At 47.6% G+C, this 16,076-nt stretch overlaps 1 protein-coding gene across 3 annotated transcripts in view; it reads left to right on the top strand.

Moving 5' to 3' along the window:
- POU2F3 (POU class 2 homeobox 3) overlaps positions 1–16,076 on the top strand; it is a 103,542-nt gene that overhangs the window by 41,520 nt on the left and 45,946 nt on the right. For all 3 annotated transcript variants that reach the window (XM_048512973.1, XM_048512975.1, XM_048512972.1), the window contains one exon: positions 2,091–2,125. In XM_048512973.1, the coding sequence (XP_048368930.1) occupies positions 2,091–2,125 (35 nt within the window). The remainder of the gene's footprint in view (positions 1–2,090; positions 2,126–16,076) is intronic.

The following is a 16,076-nucleotide window of genomic DNA, read 5'->3' as shown; positions in this document are numbered from 1 at the left end:
CCCTTCTGAAGGAGACTCAAGGTGGTTTACAAGCTCCTTTCCCCTTTCTCTTCCCGCAACACACACCTTGTGAGGTAGGGTGGGGCTGAGAGAGTTCTGAGAGAACTGGGACTGGCCCAAGGTCACCCAGCAGGCTTCATGTGTAGGAGTGGCAAAACAAATCCTGTTCACCAGATAAGATTCTGCACCCATGTGGAGGAGTAGGGAATCAAACCCGGTTCTCCAGATTAGAGTCCACCTGCTCTTAACCACTACACCATGAACTATGCCACCAACGTCATAGAACCCATTTCCCAAAGAGGCCATTTTTTCCTTTTTTTCCAGACTGGCTATGTCCCTGCCCCATTCAGTCAGAGGAGTTTTGGTACATATTCTTCTGCAGTGCTTTTAAGTGTCCCAACTTACTGCCCCATCCAGAGGTGGAACTGAAAGGGCTTTGGGGAATGGTGCGGCCTTCCACCAGCACATTTGCCCCCCCCCCAGGCACTTACCCCAGCGGAGGAGATAGACGTGCTAGCAGGCACCTGCCCCTCTGATCCACAGTGGCAAAACCAGGAAATCTGGGCCACTGCACCATTGCACTGGCATCCAAATCTCATGCCAGTGTAAGAAGAGGGTGCACTGAAGGATTCCCAGAGTAGAGCCAACATTAGTCAGCTCCCACCCAGAGTTCAGGGCCAAAAGTTTGGCACCCTTTGGGTGGCGTAAGTCCTGTAAGCTCTATGGGGGACTTTCCAATGGCAGGGGGGTTTCTTTGCGTGTTTTGCTCCCCACACCACTGGAAGTCCCTCTTGAAGGTGGCTGAGTAGCACCACAGCAGTGCAGGGGCATATCACCCGGGGGACATATGGGGTCAAATGTCCCTGGGCTGCGGCCATTTAGTCACATGGGGGGAATCGCCCCCCACACCACTTCCCCTGGTACAAAAAAAGTTGGCTTTGGTGGGGGAAGATGGCCGCCCATTGCGGGGGGGGGGGGGGCTCAGATTTTGCTCTGGACTACATTTCCCCCGAGATACGCCTCTGCAACAATCCTGCCTTTGAGGACTTTAAATGGTACTGCCCAGCTGAAATGGATTGTACCATGTTTTGATAAATGGTCAGTATTTTCTTGAGCAACTTTACAGCAGTGGTGGCGAACCTATGGCACTCAGAGCCCTCTCTGTGGGCACGCACAAACAGAGTCCCCCCCCCCCACACACACACATCTAGGCTGGTCTGGGCCACTGGCTCGATTATTAGCATTAAACCTAAGACCAAGTTTTGGGGAAGCAGTGTAGGTAACTCTGTTAAGCACTGTTAAACCCCACTGATTTTCATGTGAAGAACTAAAGCGCAATCCTTTAACTGGGAATAAGCTTGGTTGCTTCTGAATAAACCCTCCTAGGGTCGTGATTCACCCCTTGGAAGAGTTGCATGGTTGCTTCAAAGCAAAGCCACCAACTATCACCAAGCTTACTCCCAAGTAATGCACGCCTCTGAGCCAACCGTTTTTTCTAAACTAAAACCTCAGTATTCAGGTTAAATTGCCGTGTTGGCACTTTGCGATAAATAAATGGGCTTTGGGTTGCAATTTGGGCACTCGGTCTCGAAAAGGTTCGCCATCACTGCATTAGAGCAAAGTTTCAGTTCCTCTTAGAGGACTCTGACCTTCAACATACTTCTGTCGCTGCTTTTTGTTTAGAGGCTGCAGAGAAGAGACAAATGGAGATATTTTTTTCTTATGTGTCTTATTTAAGTTTTATGGTTTTACTGTTCAAGGTCTCAGTCCAAGAGCAGGGGGCCTGAAAGAAGTGCCCATTTTCTCTAGGTGTATTGATCTCTGTCTCCTGGGGATCAACTGTAATCTCAAGAGCTCTCCAAATGCCTAGGTTCCAGATGCCTAGGGTCTGGATCTCAGAAATCTACAATGGAGCCAAAACAAAGCTGAAATAAAGCACAAGCATTCCAACGTGATACGTTAAATGGGTGTAGAAACCCCCTAGTCTGAGGTATGCTCACAGAGATAGGTAGCCATCCACTGCAGTCCCTATAAGTGTTGCTAAAATAACAGTCTGGATTAATCCTGGTTTTATTCTCACTCTCTTCTAGGAAATGATCGGAACGGCCTGGATTTCAATAGACAGGTGAGACCGTGACGATTTCAAAAGCTTTTCCTTGACTGTGTCTAATACTTGCGTGATCTGAATGCCGTTCATCCTGGCACCGATGAATCGAGAGCCATTTCCCCTTTTTTGCCAACATAGCCTTGGGAGAGATGGACAGTGGTTAGCTCTAATCGACCCTGGATGGTATCGGGTTGAATGATATGTTATATTTTTCCTTGGGTCCTTCTTGGGTCTTGGATGGAGGGGGGTCCCATTCTGGGAACTCAACTCCCAGATGAACTCGACCCAGCTTAAATCAGGACCGTGGCACACACAGAAAGAATAAGAGACATTATGCCACTTCAACCTGAAACAGCCTGTGGGTGTACCCTTGAGGAACCCTTATGTTTGGATCAGGTCAGGTTTCCCTAACAGAGAAAGTCACCCAGAGGGTATCTAGGGAAAATGAAGCCCGGTGCAAAATCTGAGTTCCCCCACCCCCCAGTATGGGTGGCCGCCCTCCCCCACCATGACCAAACAACATTTTATTGTTCCATGTCTTGAAATCAGTGTATGGACCCGGGGGGGGGGGGTGGAGGATGGGGGGTGATTTTTCACTCACTCCCAATGGGACTAAATGGCCGCATCTCAGGTATATTTCACCCCATATGTCCTCCTGGGCGGTACACCCCTGACACCAGTTCCAGAAAAATGGGAAGGGGGTTGGATAATATCACAGTGGGTCAGAAGCTTCCTTTCCCAGCATGCTGTGGTTCTTGTATTGCCAACTCTGGGCCTTTCCCCACTCTATTCGATCCCCCCATGCAGTGCGCTGCTCTCAGCGCGCGGCATCCCAGGCGTGCGCCCGGGCACCCCCACGACCCTGCACTCTGCGCGGAGTCTTCAAAAGGTGCCGTTAAGAAGAGTGCCTGGGATGCCGCGCGCTGAGGGGGTGCAACAGCGGCAGCATCGGGGCGGCTGCGCTGTCGCCGCCCCTGTCGTGGGGAGTGCCGGGGGACCCCGCGCTACTCTCCTCAAGTAGCGTGGGGCTTAAGGTAAGTGGGGAAAGGCCCTCTGAGCTGGGAAATTCCTAGTGATTTGGGGTTGGAGGGCAAGGCTTGGGGACAGGAAGACCTTTGTTGGATGTAATTCCAGATAACACACTCTTCAAAGCAGACGTTTTCTCCAGGGGAACAGCTCTCTGGTCTGGAGATCAGTGGTCGTGCTGCAGATTGGCAAACTACATGGTGTCAATTTAAACCTGGAGTTATGTTTCCAGCCCAGAATATCTAATTGCACAGACCTGCAGATGAGGGGTGCCAATATCCAGGTGATTGCCGGAGATCTCCTGGGATTATAACCGCTCTCCAGTCGACAAAGATCACTTCACCTGGAGAAAATGGCCACTTTGGAAGATGGACTGTATGGATTTATACCTCACTGAAGTCCCTCACTTTTCCAAAACCCACCCTTTTCAGACTGCACCCCCAAAGTCCCCAAGGTATTTCCCAACCCAGAGCTGGCAACCTGACCCACAGAACACCCAGTAATTATACAGTGTATAGATAGTCCACTGTTGTTCCACTGAGTTGTTCCACTGAGTTGTTCCACCGGGCCTTTGGAGAAACCAGCCGCTGAGTGTGCCCCCCCCCCCAGTCCATGGGTCCCCAACGACATCGGGACCCACTATTGGGACATATGGGGCTCTAATGCCATCAAGACCATCTGCCCCTCCCCTCCTTCTAAGAGGATTAGGTCAGGTGCAGTGCCATTTTAGGAAACAACTCCTGTTTTATTATATTTATGGAAGTCTGATTTGATGATTTTATGTGTGGTTTTTATGCTGCACACCGCCCAGAGCCCTTCGGGGATGGGGCAGTATATTTAATAATAATAATAATAATAATAATAATAATAATAATAATAATAATAATAATAATAATAATAATAATAATAATAATAATAATAATAATAGTCGTTCTGCCTATATTCTCAACTCCCGTAGGGGTTTGGGGGGTGTCATTTGGGCTTACCAAATGATCAGCCTTAGTTCATGGCATTGTACCTTGCTGAAGCCACTGTCCTCCGCAAATACCAGCCTCCCCAGTTTCTACACGCCCCCCCCCCCTGCCGCCCAAATCTCCAGATATTTCACAACCCAGACCTAGCAACCTTACGCAGGATCTATTGCATTCCGTCAAGGAATCCTCTCTTCTTCACATTCACCCATCCCTGATTACGTTGCCAATGGAAAAGCAGGCAGCAGCCCACGCTGTCTGCCTCCAGCTGTGTGAAACACTGGCCCCTGCTCTCGTTGGCATGGCTGGAGGGGAAACCGAAATTGATCCCAATCTTGATTTTTATACCTGAGCATCTTCCAAGACATGAGCAAGTTTTTCAGACAGGAGTCTGGCTGGGATTCACTGTCAATGAAGCTTTTCTTAATTCCTTCCCTGTTCCCTTCTCGACATGTATCAATGTGTTGACTCATGCACTTCTTGGAGATAAGCAAATGTTTGTCAAGAAACACACCTGCAGTGGCCATGACTTGCTTGACAGACGTCGCTAGTGGGAAAATATCCCCAAGAGATGTTCTCGATAAGGCTCAGAGTTACTCCCAGGTGAACCCACCTGCATGTTAAGGTCTGGTTCTTTGTCTTCTGCTCCGCTGTCCAAGGTAGAGTGAGTTATTATGCAGCTCTTCTTGATGGTGGTGCTGAGAATTTGGCAATCTGATGCTAAAAAGAGCCATCTTGTTCCTCCTGTCCTGGCATTTAGGTACCAGACAAAGGTGGTGTTCTTCTGGAGAACTTCCAAGATAGTCCTGCTGTAGGTTTGGATACTTGATTGTGGCAAGTAATTTCTAAAGGACTTTTGCTGGTCGTATTAGTTTATCTGCTGCTAACTTCACTTCCGGATCCAATTTAAAAAGGAGACTTGGCCATATGAAGATCTGAACTGCATCTGAAAGAATCTGACAAACTGTTGCATAGAGTAGAATCAGGGGCCCCTTCCGCACAAGCAAAATAATGCATTTTCAAACCACTTTCACAACTGTATGCAAGTGGATTTTGCTATTCCGCACGGCTTCAAAGAGCACTGAAAGCAGTTTGAAAGTGCATTATTCTGCATGTGCGGAATGAGCTATAGAGTTGGAAGAGACCCCAAGGGCCATCAAGTCCAACCCCCTGACATGCAGGAACACACAATCAAAGAACTCCTGACAGATGGGGGCTTTCCCCACTTACCTTCTGCTGCGCGCTACTCCGGGAAAGTAGCGCGGGGTCCAGTGGCGCTCCCCACTTGCAAGGGCGGCACCCACGCAGCCACCCCGACGCTGCCGCTCTTGCACCACCTCAGCGCGCGTCATTCCTGGCGCTGAAGAAACGGCACCTTTTGATGACCCCGCGCAGAGTGCGGGGTCGTGGGGAACCCCGAGAGCGCACCAGGAATGACCCGCGCTGAGGGGGCACGAGAGCGGCGCGCAGCAGAAGGTGAGTGGGGAAAGCCCCATGGTCATCCAGCCTCTGTTTAAAAACCTCCAAAGAAGGAGACTCCACCACACTCTGAGGTAGTGCATTCCGCTGTCAAACAGCCCTGACTGCCAGGATGTTTTCCCTGATGTTTAGGTGGAATATCTTTTCCTTCTCCTTGAACCCATTACTCCTGGTCCTGGTCTCGGGAGCAGCAGAAAACAAGCTTGCTCCCTCACCAGCATGACATCTCTTCAAATATTTAAACATGGCTATCATGTCACCTCTGAAACTTCTCTTCACCAAACTAAACAGCTCCCTAAGCCTCTCCTGGTAGGGCATGGATTCCAGACCTTTTCCCATTTTGGTTGCCCTCCTCTGAACTCTGTCAGTATCCTTCTTTAATTGTGGTGCCCAGAGCTGTACACAATATTTCAGGTGCGGTCTAACCAATGCAGAATAGAGAGGTACAATTGCAACCCTTGAGCTAGACACTATATTCATAGTGATACAGCCCTGAATTGCTTTGGTGTACTTGGCCGCCACATCACACCGCTGACTCATGTAGTAGCATTTTTGCAGGAGGGAAGGAAGCTTGGTATAGCCGTTTTTTCACTCCCATACTCCTTGGCAACCTATTTCCCCAAAATTGTACCCCTACATTAGCAAACCCATTACATAATGTTTTTCATGTACCCCCAAATGCTCTTGTGCGTATCCTTAGGGAAAGTCATACCCCAGGTTGGGAACTATTGGTATAGCCCAAGCTCGGCAGATTTTAGAAGCTAAGCAAGGCCAGTACTTGGAAGGAAGACCAACAAAGAAGACTCTCCACGGGAAGGCATGCTACTTTATGTACACAGTATCACAGTACCATTGCATTTGCCACATTTGTTTTGCAAAATATATCTGCTTTTCTGTCCCCATAAGTCCCACCAAGGCAGCTAACAAATTAAAACATACATAATAAAATTATGTCTTAAAAATCAAATAGAACTAACAAAGTTTACAATTAAAACAATTAAAACCAGAGCTAAAATACATACAAAATATTTTCAGAAACATAAATTCTAATTATAGCAGTTCATACGATTTGCTTTTCATGGAGTTTTGTTAGCTGCCTTGCCAATTTCTTTTCTAAATGCAAAGGTGGGAGATGAATATTCTTAATAGATAAAATAAAGCAGACAGTGTTCTCCAAAGAGGTGAAAAGTAGCCCCGGATTTTGTTTGTACAATATTTGTTTGTACAATATTGTTTGTAAAATATTCCTGTGAGGTACATTAGGCCAAGAGGCCATGACAGGTCCAAAGCTTTTGCGTTTCAAAGCACAGCGGAGACCTAAATTGTTTTGATCCACAATGTAACGTGGGCCCACATAAAATAAAACATAAAACACGCAGCTTTTTGCCCAAAACATTTGGGAAACATTTTATTGTTTCCTCAAACTGTTTCTTTTGGATGCAGTTATTAAGCAATCTTTTTTCTGGAAACATTTTCAAAACGTTTAATGCTTGCTGTGCAGAGTTCAGGAAACATTTTATTTTCCCCACCCAATTAGAAGCTCTCACTTTCGTTTCTCTTGCACCCACCATTTTCTGTCGCTTCAGTGATTCTCCACACTGTCCGCCATTTGCTGAAGTTTCCTATGGACAAGTTTTCTCCTCTGGCCTCATGGCTGCCTGCCATTTCCATCAGTACTGTGCACAATTACATTGTTTTGCCTGTCAACAATGCCAACATGCTGTTTTTCCTTTTGTGTGTGTGTGATGTAGATTCGAAGCCATGTAGATATGATATCACAAGTGCATGTGTGTGTGTGTTTTTTAAAAAGAGCCATCTTCAAATTAAATGCTTTCTTTTTCCAAGCTATGCAGACAAAAAAACAAGAAAACTATTCTTTTTAAAATGTTTCCCAAATGCTTTAAATGCTTTGTGCAGAAAAAACCACAGTCTCCCCTGTTGCTAGGTTAGGAGGCAGGGGGGTAAAATGAAATGCTAGGCTTCTTCTTTAAAGGAGAGAGGAGCTTTTTACATATTCAAGGCCGGCATGGCAGGAAGGAGTCTCCAGTATTCAGTAAGGTCATCTGAAGAGGGTTACCTCTCTATTCCCCTGTGTACATTTGGTAGGGATTCGAGACAAGGCCTAATCTGGGAAATGTCTCCCCAAGGAAAGCTCTGTCGGCTCCCTCCCCGGTCACCTTTCTGCACATGGCCAAGACTTTATTATTATCCAGGCAGCCTTTAACATCTGAGTATTTTAACAAATGGGAGTTATAATAAATGAGTTATTTTAGGGTTTTGTGGTATATCTGGATTATTATGCCAGTGCTAACAGTGGCTTATTGTTAAAATGTCGTTTTATTTGCAATAGCTGCTTTTGTTGCCTGTATGTGTTTTAAATTTTTGTTGTGTGTTTCTTGCCATTTTCTTGCGATTTTTTTTTTGTAAGCCACCTGGGATATAGATTATAGGGAAGCAAGAGGTAAATATTTCAATAAACACATAAACAAATGAGTAGGAAGACGGGCTTGCTTTTGAATTTCTTTGAGAGTGTTTTATGTGGAGCAGGAGTTGACATTGCCACTGTCTTCTTTGCTCCACAAAATGGTGTGGTCAGCAAAGGTCCATCATGTGGTTGATTCAGCTGATCCCGTTTAGCTCTAAGCGCTTTTTCACCAGTGTCTGGAAGCACCACTTACACCATACACCTCTGCAACTGTCGAAGGAGGGGGCACACAGATTCATACCATTCCAAGGTGCAGGTGTGGCAGAGGAGGCGGAGGAGGATGCTGCCCATCACCATCTGTTACCCAGGGCTTCATTATAAGGCCAGCCCTGGTTGGCCCTCATCTTCTCAGCCGCAATAATGCACCAGCTGTGAAAATGAAAACATGTGGCCCGGAAAACATGACCCAACCTGGTAGTTTAGAGGGCAGGGCTTGTCACACGCCCTGCCCCTGTTTCCCTCATGTGGGGACGGAGCCTACAGGCTTGGCTTGTTTTTCAGCAACTCTGTTTTTCTAGCTAGAGGTGGCGTGCTGTGTAACCTTCTACCTGTCACACCCAAGGCCACAGGTTTGAGGTCTGCTCTGTCGCAAAAAGGGGCCCACCATATTTTGGATCCTGCGGCATCCATCGACAGCCGTCTCCCAGAAGTAAACATGTAAAATAACTTTTTAATGGTTCCCCAAATCTGCTTCCTGAGGCAAGCACTTTGCCCTTCTTTCCTAGCAGGGCCTGTCGAGAACTTGCAAGCTCTAGTCATGGAGGAAGATCATAAATCACAGTGATTTTTTTCCCCTCCTTTTTTTAAGGGAATGATTTGTTGTTGAAGGTTCCCCTTGTGCATTTATAGGGAAGGTCAGGACAAGGGCTGAGATCACCGGGATAGAAGAGCTGAACAGCTGGCTCGGTCTTCAGAAGCAGCCTGACATCTAGCTGCTCAGCATAGCCAGCTCTGGGCCCCTGGCGGGGAGAGATCAATCTGTCATTAGGTCGGAGGAAGGGCTGAGAAGAGAATGTTGCTTTTCTGGAAGGTTCTTCCCATCAAATTAGAACAGATGGCGGGAACTTACATCTTCGGGAGCCAAAATAAAGGCGCGGCAGAGTAGAAAGATTGGAGGTCCCTGCCGATGTACATCAAGTTTGGCCTCTTCGCCAGTCACTCTGCTGCTTGTTCTTTCTTGTTCTCCCCACAACAGATGTAAACAAGGAAGCTTGCATCTTCTCCGGTTGTGTGAGGGTGGTTTGAAAGTGAAGGTGTGTGTTTTTCGTTGTGTGGGAACTGCTTGCCAAGGGAGAGAACTGGGTGCCTCTGCAAACAGGTCTCTCTCTATTCCTTTTTCATGTACTCTGAAACCCCTCCAGGGCTTTCTCCTGAGGCCAAGTGCAGAACTGCTTGTGCCAACCTGAATTCAGAGGCCCTGCGCATGTCCCCAGTGGGGCAAAAAAAAAATATCTTTCAGATCTGCTTGCCAGCTACCGTCTGGTGGTCAGTGCCCAACTGGGGCCAAAGACAAACAAAGCTGGAGGCACAATTCAACACAATTCAAGGAGGAGATTGGCAAGCGGGAATGAGTCCAGAGAATGGCGAGCATGATGGCAAAAAGGTCTGGGTTTCAGCAAAAAGGCCTGGGAGGAGCAGCTTAGGGAGTTAGGTATGTTTAGTCTGGAGAAGAGAAGGTTAAGGGGGGACATGAACGCTCTTCCACCAGCTGTCAGAGCCCTGCGGGACCTTGGGGAGTTCCGCAGGACCTGTAAAACCGAGCTGTTCCACCGGGCTTTTGGGGAGGCTGGCCGCTGACTCCGCCCTCTTTGTTGCCCTATGTGCCATCGGCTTATCTGATCATCTGCCAGTCCCCTCCTGGGACAGGATGTCATCTGTTTTAACTGTTTGTCTAACTACGGACAGGTTATTGTTGCTACTGCTACTGTTTTATCATATTTATTGTTTTAATTGGGATTATTCGATTTTTTACCTGTATTGTATTATGTTTGATCAGGCTGACCAGACGTCCCGCTTTTGGTGGGACAGTCCCGCCTTCAAACAATTTGTCCCGCGTCCCACGGGTTATTTCAATTGTCCCGATTTTTGGGAGGCTGCCGCACTGCCTTCTGGGGCGCAAGGCAGTGCAGCAGCCTCCCGTGCGCGCAGCTGCAGGAGCACGGCCTTCTGGGGCTTGCCGTTTCCTGCCCTGTGACAGGGCGGGAAACGGCAAGCTCCAGAAGGCAGTGCGCTCCTGTGGCTGCGCACGCATGCACGCGTGCGTGCACGCGGCCACCTACCCCCTGTCCTGGTTTACAAAGGTGACCATCTGGTCACCTTATGTTTGATTGGTGCGTGAACCGCCCTGAGTCCTTCGGGGGTAGGGCAGTCTATTAAATCGAATTAACAACAACAACAACAACAACAACAATAACAATAATCATGACAATAATAATCATGACAATAATAATAATAATAATAATAATAATAATAATAATGACAATAATAATGACAATAATAATAATAATAATAATAATAATAATAATAATAATAATAATAATAATAATAATAATAATAATAATGTTTAAATATTTGAAGGGATATCATGTTGAAGATGGAGCAAGTTTGTGTTCTGTTGCTCCAGAGACTTGGATAAGGAGTAATGGATTGAAGGCACAGGAAAGGAGATTCCATCTGAACTAGGAAGAGACTGAGTGAAAGGAAAGGCTTTTGAGTGGAAGAGCAGAGGGTAACAGTTGGCCAAGGACGGGCACAAGGCTAGATTCTCAGCCAATGCAGAGGTCTCACCTTTCCCTCTGTTCTTAGGGTCTTGTGCTGTAGTCATTCATGGCCTGTGTCTAAAGCTCACTCTGAGGCCTGAATGGCCACAGCTGCTCCCCAACTAATTTAGTTCCAGGCTTCAGGCCATATTTCCCTGGCCAAGCCTCAGTTCCCCTCTGTCAAGCAATATTAAAAGGGAAAGTGTGCCATTGTCACAAGAGATGAACAGAGGTGGTTCACTATTGCGTGGCTCTGTGTAGCAACCTCGGATTTTCTTAGTAGTTTCCTATCCAACCAAGCTTATCTTCCATGCTCTGGGGAGATTAGTCTAGCTGGGCCATCCATATCACAAGAAAACAGTGATCCCAGGGGGTTTCAAGGCTAGAGATGTTCAGAGGTGGCTTGCCATTGGCTGCCTTGGCGTAGTGACCCTGGACTTCCTTGGTGGTCTCCCATCCAAATACTTACCAGTGCCCACCCTGCTTGCAGATCTAATGCGATAAGGGTAGTCTGGGCCAGCAAAGTCAGGGCAAGAGATGCACAGAGGCAGTTTACTATTGTGCAGCCGGAGGCACAGCTAGGGTGCCCTGGGCACCACATGAAGGGGGGCACCCTCAGCCACCCAGTTCCCTCCTTACCAAGAACTCTGCCCCACCCCAGACAGGTCCCCAAGCAGCATATGTTTACAGCTTATGTTTTGCCTCCAACTGCCCATCCCACCAACCATTATTCAGAGGTACACTGCCCCTGATCATGGAAGTTCTGTTAACCTTTGTGCTGAACAGCCATCTCCTCCACAAATGTGTCTAATCCCCTTTGAAGGTTAACTCTGTGGCCATCCTGTGGCAACAAGATCCAACAGTTAATTATATCTTGTGAACTGTGTGCAAAAGAGAGCACATTTTTAGCCCTTATGGGAGGAAAGGTGTGGGAGATAGCCGTGGAAATCTTTGGAGCCAGAAGGGTAGTTGAATAAGTGCTGGAGTAGCAATCATCACCCGTCTTTCCTCTCTGCCCCAGATCAGGACTAGCAAAACCCGAATGATGCAAAATAGCACAGGGGGTTGGTTGTCTTGTAAACATAGAAACATACAGCTGGAAGGGACCCCATGGGGCATCTAGTCCAACCCCCTACACAATGCAGGTAATTCATAGCTACCTCCCTCCACCTCCCACCCTCCCAGTGACAGGGGCAAACCTAGGCAAACTGGAGCCCGGGGACAAAACCTGAGTTTGCCCCCCCCCCCTGGCGAATGGGCAGCCACCCTCCCCCACCATGAACAAACAATTATTTTTTGCACCAGCTCACAAAACACCTCCCACTCCCAGCAAAACATACATGGCTCTCTCCCCACCAACTCTTTTCCTAATTTCCTAATCACAACAACCCTATGAGGTAGGTTAGCCTGAGAAACAACTCCAAGCCAGTGCAAGTGGGTATTAAGCATGTAAATCTCTCACAAACCACACCCAGCAAAACATTTACCAAACAAATGTCAGCATCATCTCTCACAAAACACCTCCAGTGGAATACACCCCCAAACAGCATCACTTTCAATGGTGCTTAAACTAGGGAGCTCAGATTCTTCTTTTAAATCCACCTTAAAGGAAGAATCTGGGGTCTCCGGTTAAAACAAAATTAGAAAGTGATGCTGAAATAACTATCACTTTTGAGGGGTTGGAGATTTAGATCCTGAAACAAATACCAGATTCAGCCGGAATCTGGGCAAATTTAAGGCACATTTGGCTTTCATGTTTATGCCCAGCTGGCTGTGATAGAGGTTTCAACAGGAGGCAATGTGGTAGTGGTCTTTGCTCTGGGTGCAGGGGCACTAGAAGTTTGCCTGGGATGGCCGAATGCTGTGGGCATCAGGTTCACCTTCAACTTGGTGCCCACAGCATTTTTAGCGCACTTAGAACTGGTTGGTTCAGCTTTCAGGAACTCACACCAGCAGCCCTGCAGGAAATGCCCCACCCAGAGCAAGACCCCTACCACAGTGCACTCCCATTGAAACCTCTACCACAGGAGCCATCTGGGCATAACAGAAAGCCCCATTGAAGGTCTATGGTGGTAAAGGGAATTTTTCCCACCACAGAACTTGCCTGAAGAGCCTGGCTTGGATTCTGGGAATTTCACCAGGTGTGTAATAGCCACTGGCTGCACATTTTACAGAGAGATAGAGGCACCAGACTTTCAAGGTGGCTCCAAAGAGGGTCTTGGGTAATAGCATAAAAGCTGGGTGAGCTTTGCTTCTGGGTGGGGGGGAGGAGCAACTTGAGTTGAGAGAGTTCTGAGAGAACTCAGCCCACAGGCTTTCATGTGCAGGAAGCGTGGAAAGCAAAATAAGCCTTTTGAGGGGGTCCATAAATTGAACCCTCAGAAGCAAAGGTCTCTATGCCTGAATGCTATTACCAGGAGGGGCCTCCTGAGCCACCTTGAAAGTCTGGTTGCCTCTATCTTCAAAAAATGTGCAGCCTGCCTACACACTCAAAAAATTTATTCCCATTGGCTACAATGAAGCAAAATCACTGCAAAACAAAGAATCTTGGAGGCAACTTTCTTGGGGTGCCTGTAAGGGGTGTATTTTTTTTAAAGCTAGTGACACCAAAATTTCAGGGTATCATCTGGTAACTATTCATATGATGCCACCCAAGTTTCTAAGTGAAGTTAGGTTCAGAGGTGGACCAAAGTTATGGTCCCTCAGAAGGGGTTGGCTTAATCTCCTGTTATTAGCTCCCATTGAAAACAATGGGGATGAGGGGCACCACCCTTTGGGGGGTCCATAACTTTGCTGCTGAACCAAGAAACATCACTAAACTTGGATGGTATCATCAGGACAGTCTCTGAATGGTACCCTGAAAATTTGGTGTTGCTAGCCTTAAAGATGCGCCCCCTGCAGGCCAAAACGTAAAAAACATTAAAAAATTTTAAAAATCACACAAACGACCCTGAAATGGTGGCGCCCCCCACGTGACCAAATGGGGGCGCCCGGGGACATAGGGTACCCCCTGTCCCTAGGCAGGAACGCCACTGCCCAGTGATGATCCCTACCCTAAGCCCAGAGGAAGGAAAAAACTCCTGGCCAATGTGGACTGGAGAAAAATTCCTCCCTGATCCCAAAGTGGTGATCAGCTTTGCCCTGGGCACATACGAAAGGGCCAGCATTGGCTCATCCGTCCCCAGCCTCCTTCTCAAGATCTGCCTAGTTCAGTTGTTTTTTAAAATCTATTACACTGCTTTAAATATCTGGTCATCTGCCTTTAAGAACCGCTGGTTGGCAAGTGAGACATCCCTGCCTGAAATAAATGCATCACTCATATTATACAGTTTCCCGCAATGCCTGGGCACTGAATCTGAATTCTTTTTGCTACTATTCATGTTTTCATATTGTTTTTCATGTTGTTGTTGTTGTTGTTGTTGTTGTAGATTTCACAGCTGCCAGATCTTTAGCTGGTTGTTGGCCTTCATTACAATTCGAGCCTCACCCAGAGGCCTAGGAAGTTGTAATGTATCGGCATAGTATTCGTGCGGATCCCAGCAGGGCTGCCTTCTGAATTTGACAGATGTTAATTTTGTCAATTCGAAGATGTTTCAAGTGCTGCCCTAGTGTTTTTGGGATGGTGCCCAGCGTGCCGATTACCACTGGGACGACCTCAGCTGGTTTGTGCCATAGACGCTGAAGCTCGATGATGATGATGATGATTAATATCATGTTATACTATTATTCATTTCTTTGCATTAATAAATGTTGTCTCATAGAAATCAAGGTGGTATGAATGGGGGTGGGTGGGGGGAGTGGAGTATCCAGCAGATTTCCTCAAGCAAGGAATTGACTGCAGACCCGTTTGGCTTCAGCCAGGGGGCTGCCTCATGTGCCCCCCCCCCAATATCTGGAACTTATTCCTTAGCATCGAAGTCAAACTTGTAGAAATATCCCCCCTCCCCCAATGCGACCAGCAGAACAAGACCTTGTCAAATGGACCTGTATGTAACACATTGGGGGTTTTCACCTCTTCACCATTGGTAGGGTTTCCAGCTGTGGATTGGGAAATACCTGGATATTTGCCGTGGGGTGGGGGGGTGGAGAGGAACTTTAATGGGGTATAATGCTATAGAGCCCACCTATAGGGTCCACCAGCCATTTTCCCTGGTGGAACTGACCTCTCTTGCCTGGCAATCGGTTAAAGCAGCAGCAGACCTCCAGCCACAACCTGGAGATTAGCACCCCTGGCCACCAGGCTGCCCTCGCTCCTTTGAACCCCTTTGAAAGCACAAAGTACTTAGCATTTGTTTAATTAATCCTCCTGGATGCAAACCTGGGAGCCAGCCAATTTTAATTTTGCCAGAGCTGGGCTTGTTGCCCCGAAGGGTTTCTTTTGTCATCCTCTTTCGTTCGGTTGGGTTCAGCGCTGCATCAGATCTTCCTCCTGCCGCTTTCTCTCTCCACCCCTCCAGCTAACAGTTCCAGTTTCGCACTCGCTGCTTCTTAAGATCCCTGTTTGGGCTTTCTTTGTAGACCCCTGAACCCAGCGTTGTTGGCCTCTTCCTTATAAGACGAAGTGCCAGCCTTTGCTTTCCAAAACATGGATACTGCAAGCAAGGCTCTGAACACAGATAGAGGCTTGGCATGACGGGATGAAGGCCAGTCTTCCTTGGTGGTCTCCCATCCAAGTATTAGCCATGATGGGAGATTCTGCTTGGGTTCCAAGCTCAACTGAATTTGTGAGATTGGGCTAGCCGGGACTGTATGACCAGGAGCCAGGAAAGATGACTGTAGTTGCCAACCTTCAAATGGGGCCCGGGAATCTCTCGGAACTGTGCCTTCTTTCCTGCTTTCAGAGATCTGGGAGAAAATGGCTACTTTAGAGGGTGGATTCAACGGCATCACGCTCTGCTGAAGTCCCTAGGCCCCACCCCCAAATAGGTTGGAATTTACCAGCCCAGAATAGGCAACCCCAGCTTAGAGAGCTAGTGAGGTGTAGTAGTGAAGAGCAGTGGACTTTAATCTGGTAAACTGGATTTGTTTTTCTGCTCCTCCACATGAAGTATGCTGATTGACCTTAGGCCAGTCACGGTTCTCTCTGAACTCTCTCAGTCCTGCCTACCTCACAAGGTGTCTGTTGGGGGAAGAAGAAGGGAAAGGAGATTGTAAGCCCCTTCAAGTCTCCTTACATGAGGGAAAGGTGGGGTATAAATTCAAACTCTTCTTCCTCTTCCTCTCAGAGGTTGGACTGAAAGCAGAGGTCA

Source organism: Sphaerodactylus townsendi, linkage group LG12 (assembly GCF_021028975.2).
Source record: "Sphaerodactylus townsendi isolate TG3544 linkage group LG12, MPM_Stown_v2.3, whole genome shotgun sequence".
In the NCBI taxonomy this organism is placed as follows: domain Eukaryota; kingdom Metazoa; phylum Chordata; class Lepidosauria; order Squamata; family Sphaerodactylidae; genus Sphaerodactylus; species Sphaerodactylus townsendi.
The sequence above is the reverse complement of the archived record's forward strand: the minus strand, read 5'-3'. Positions and strand labels throughout refer to the sequence as shown.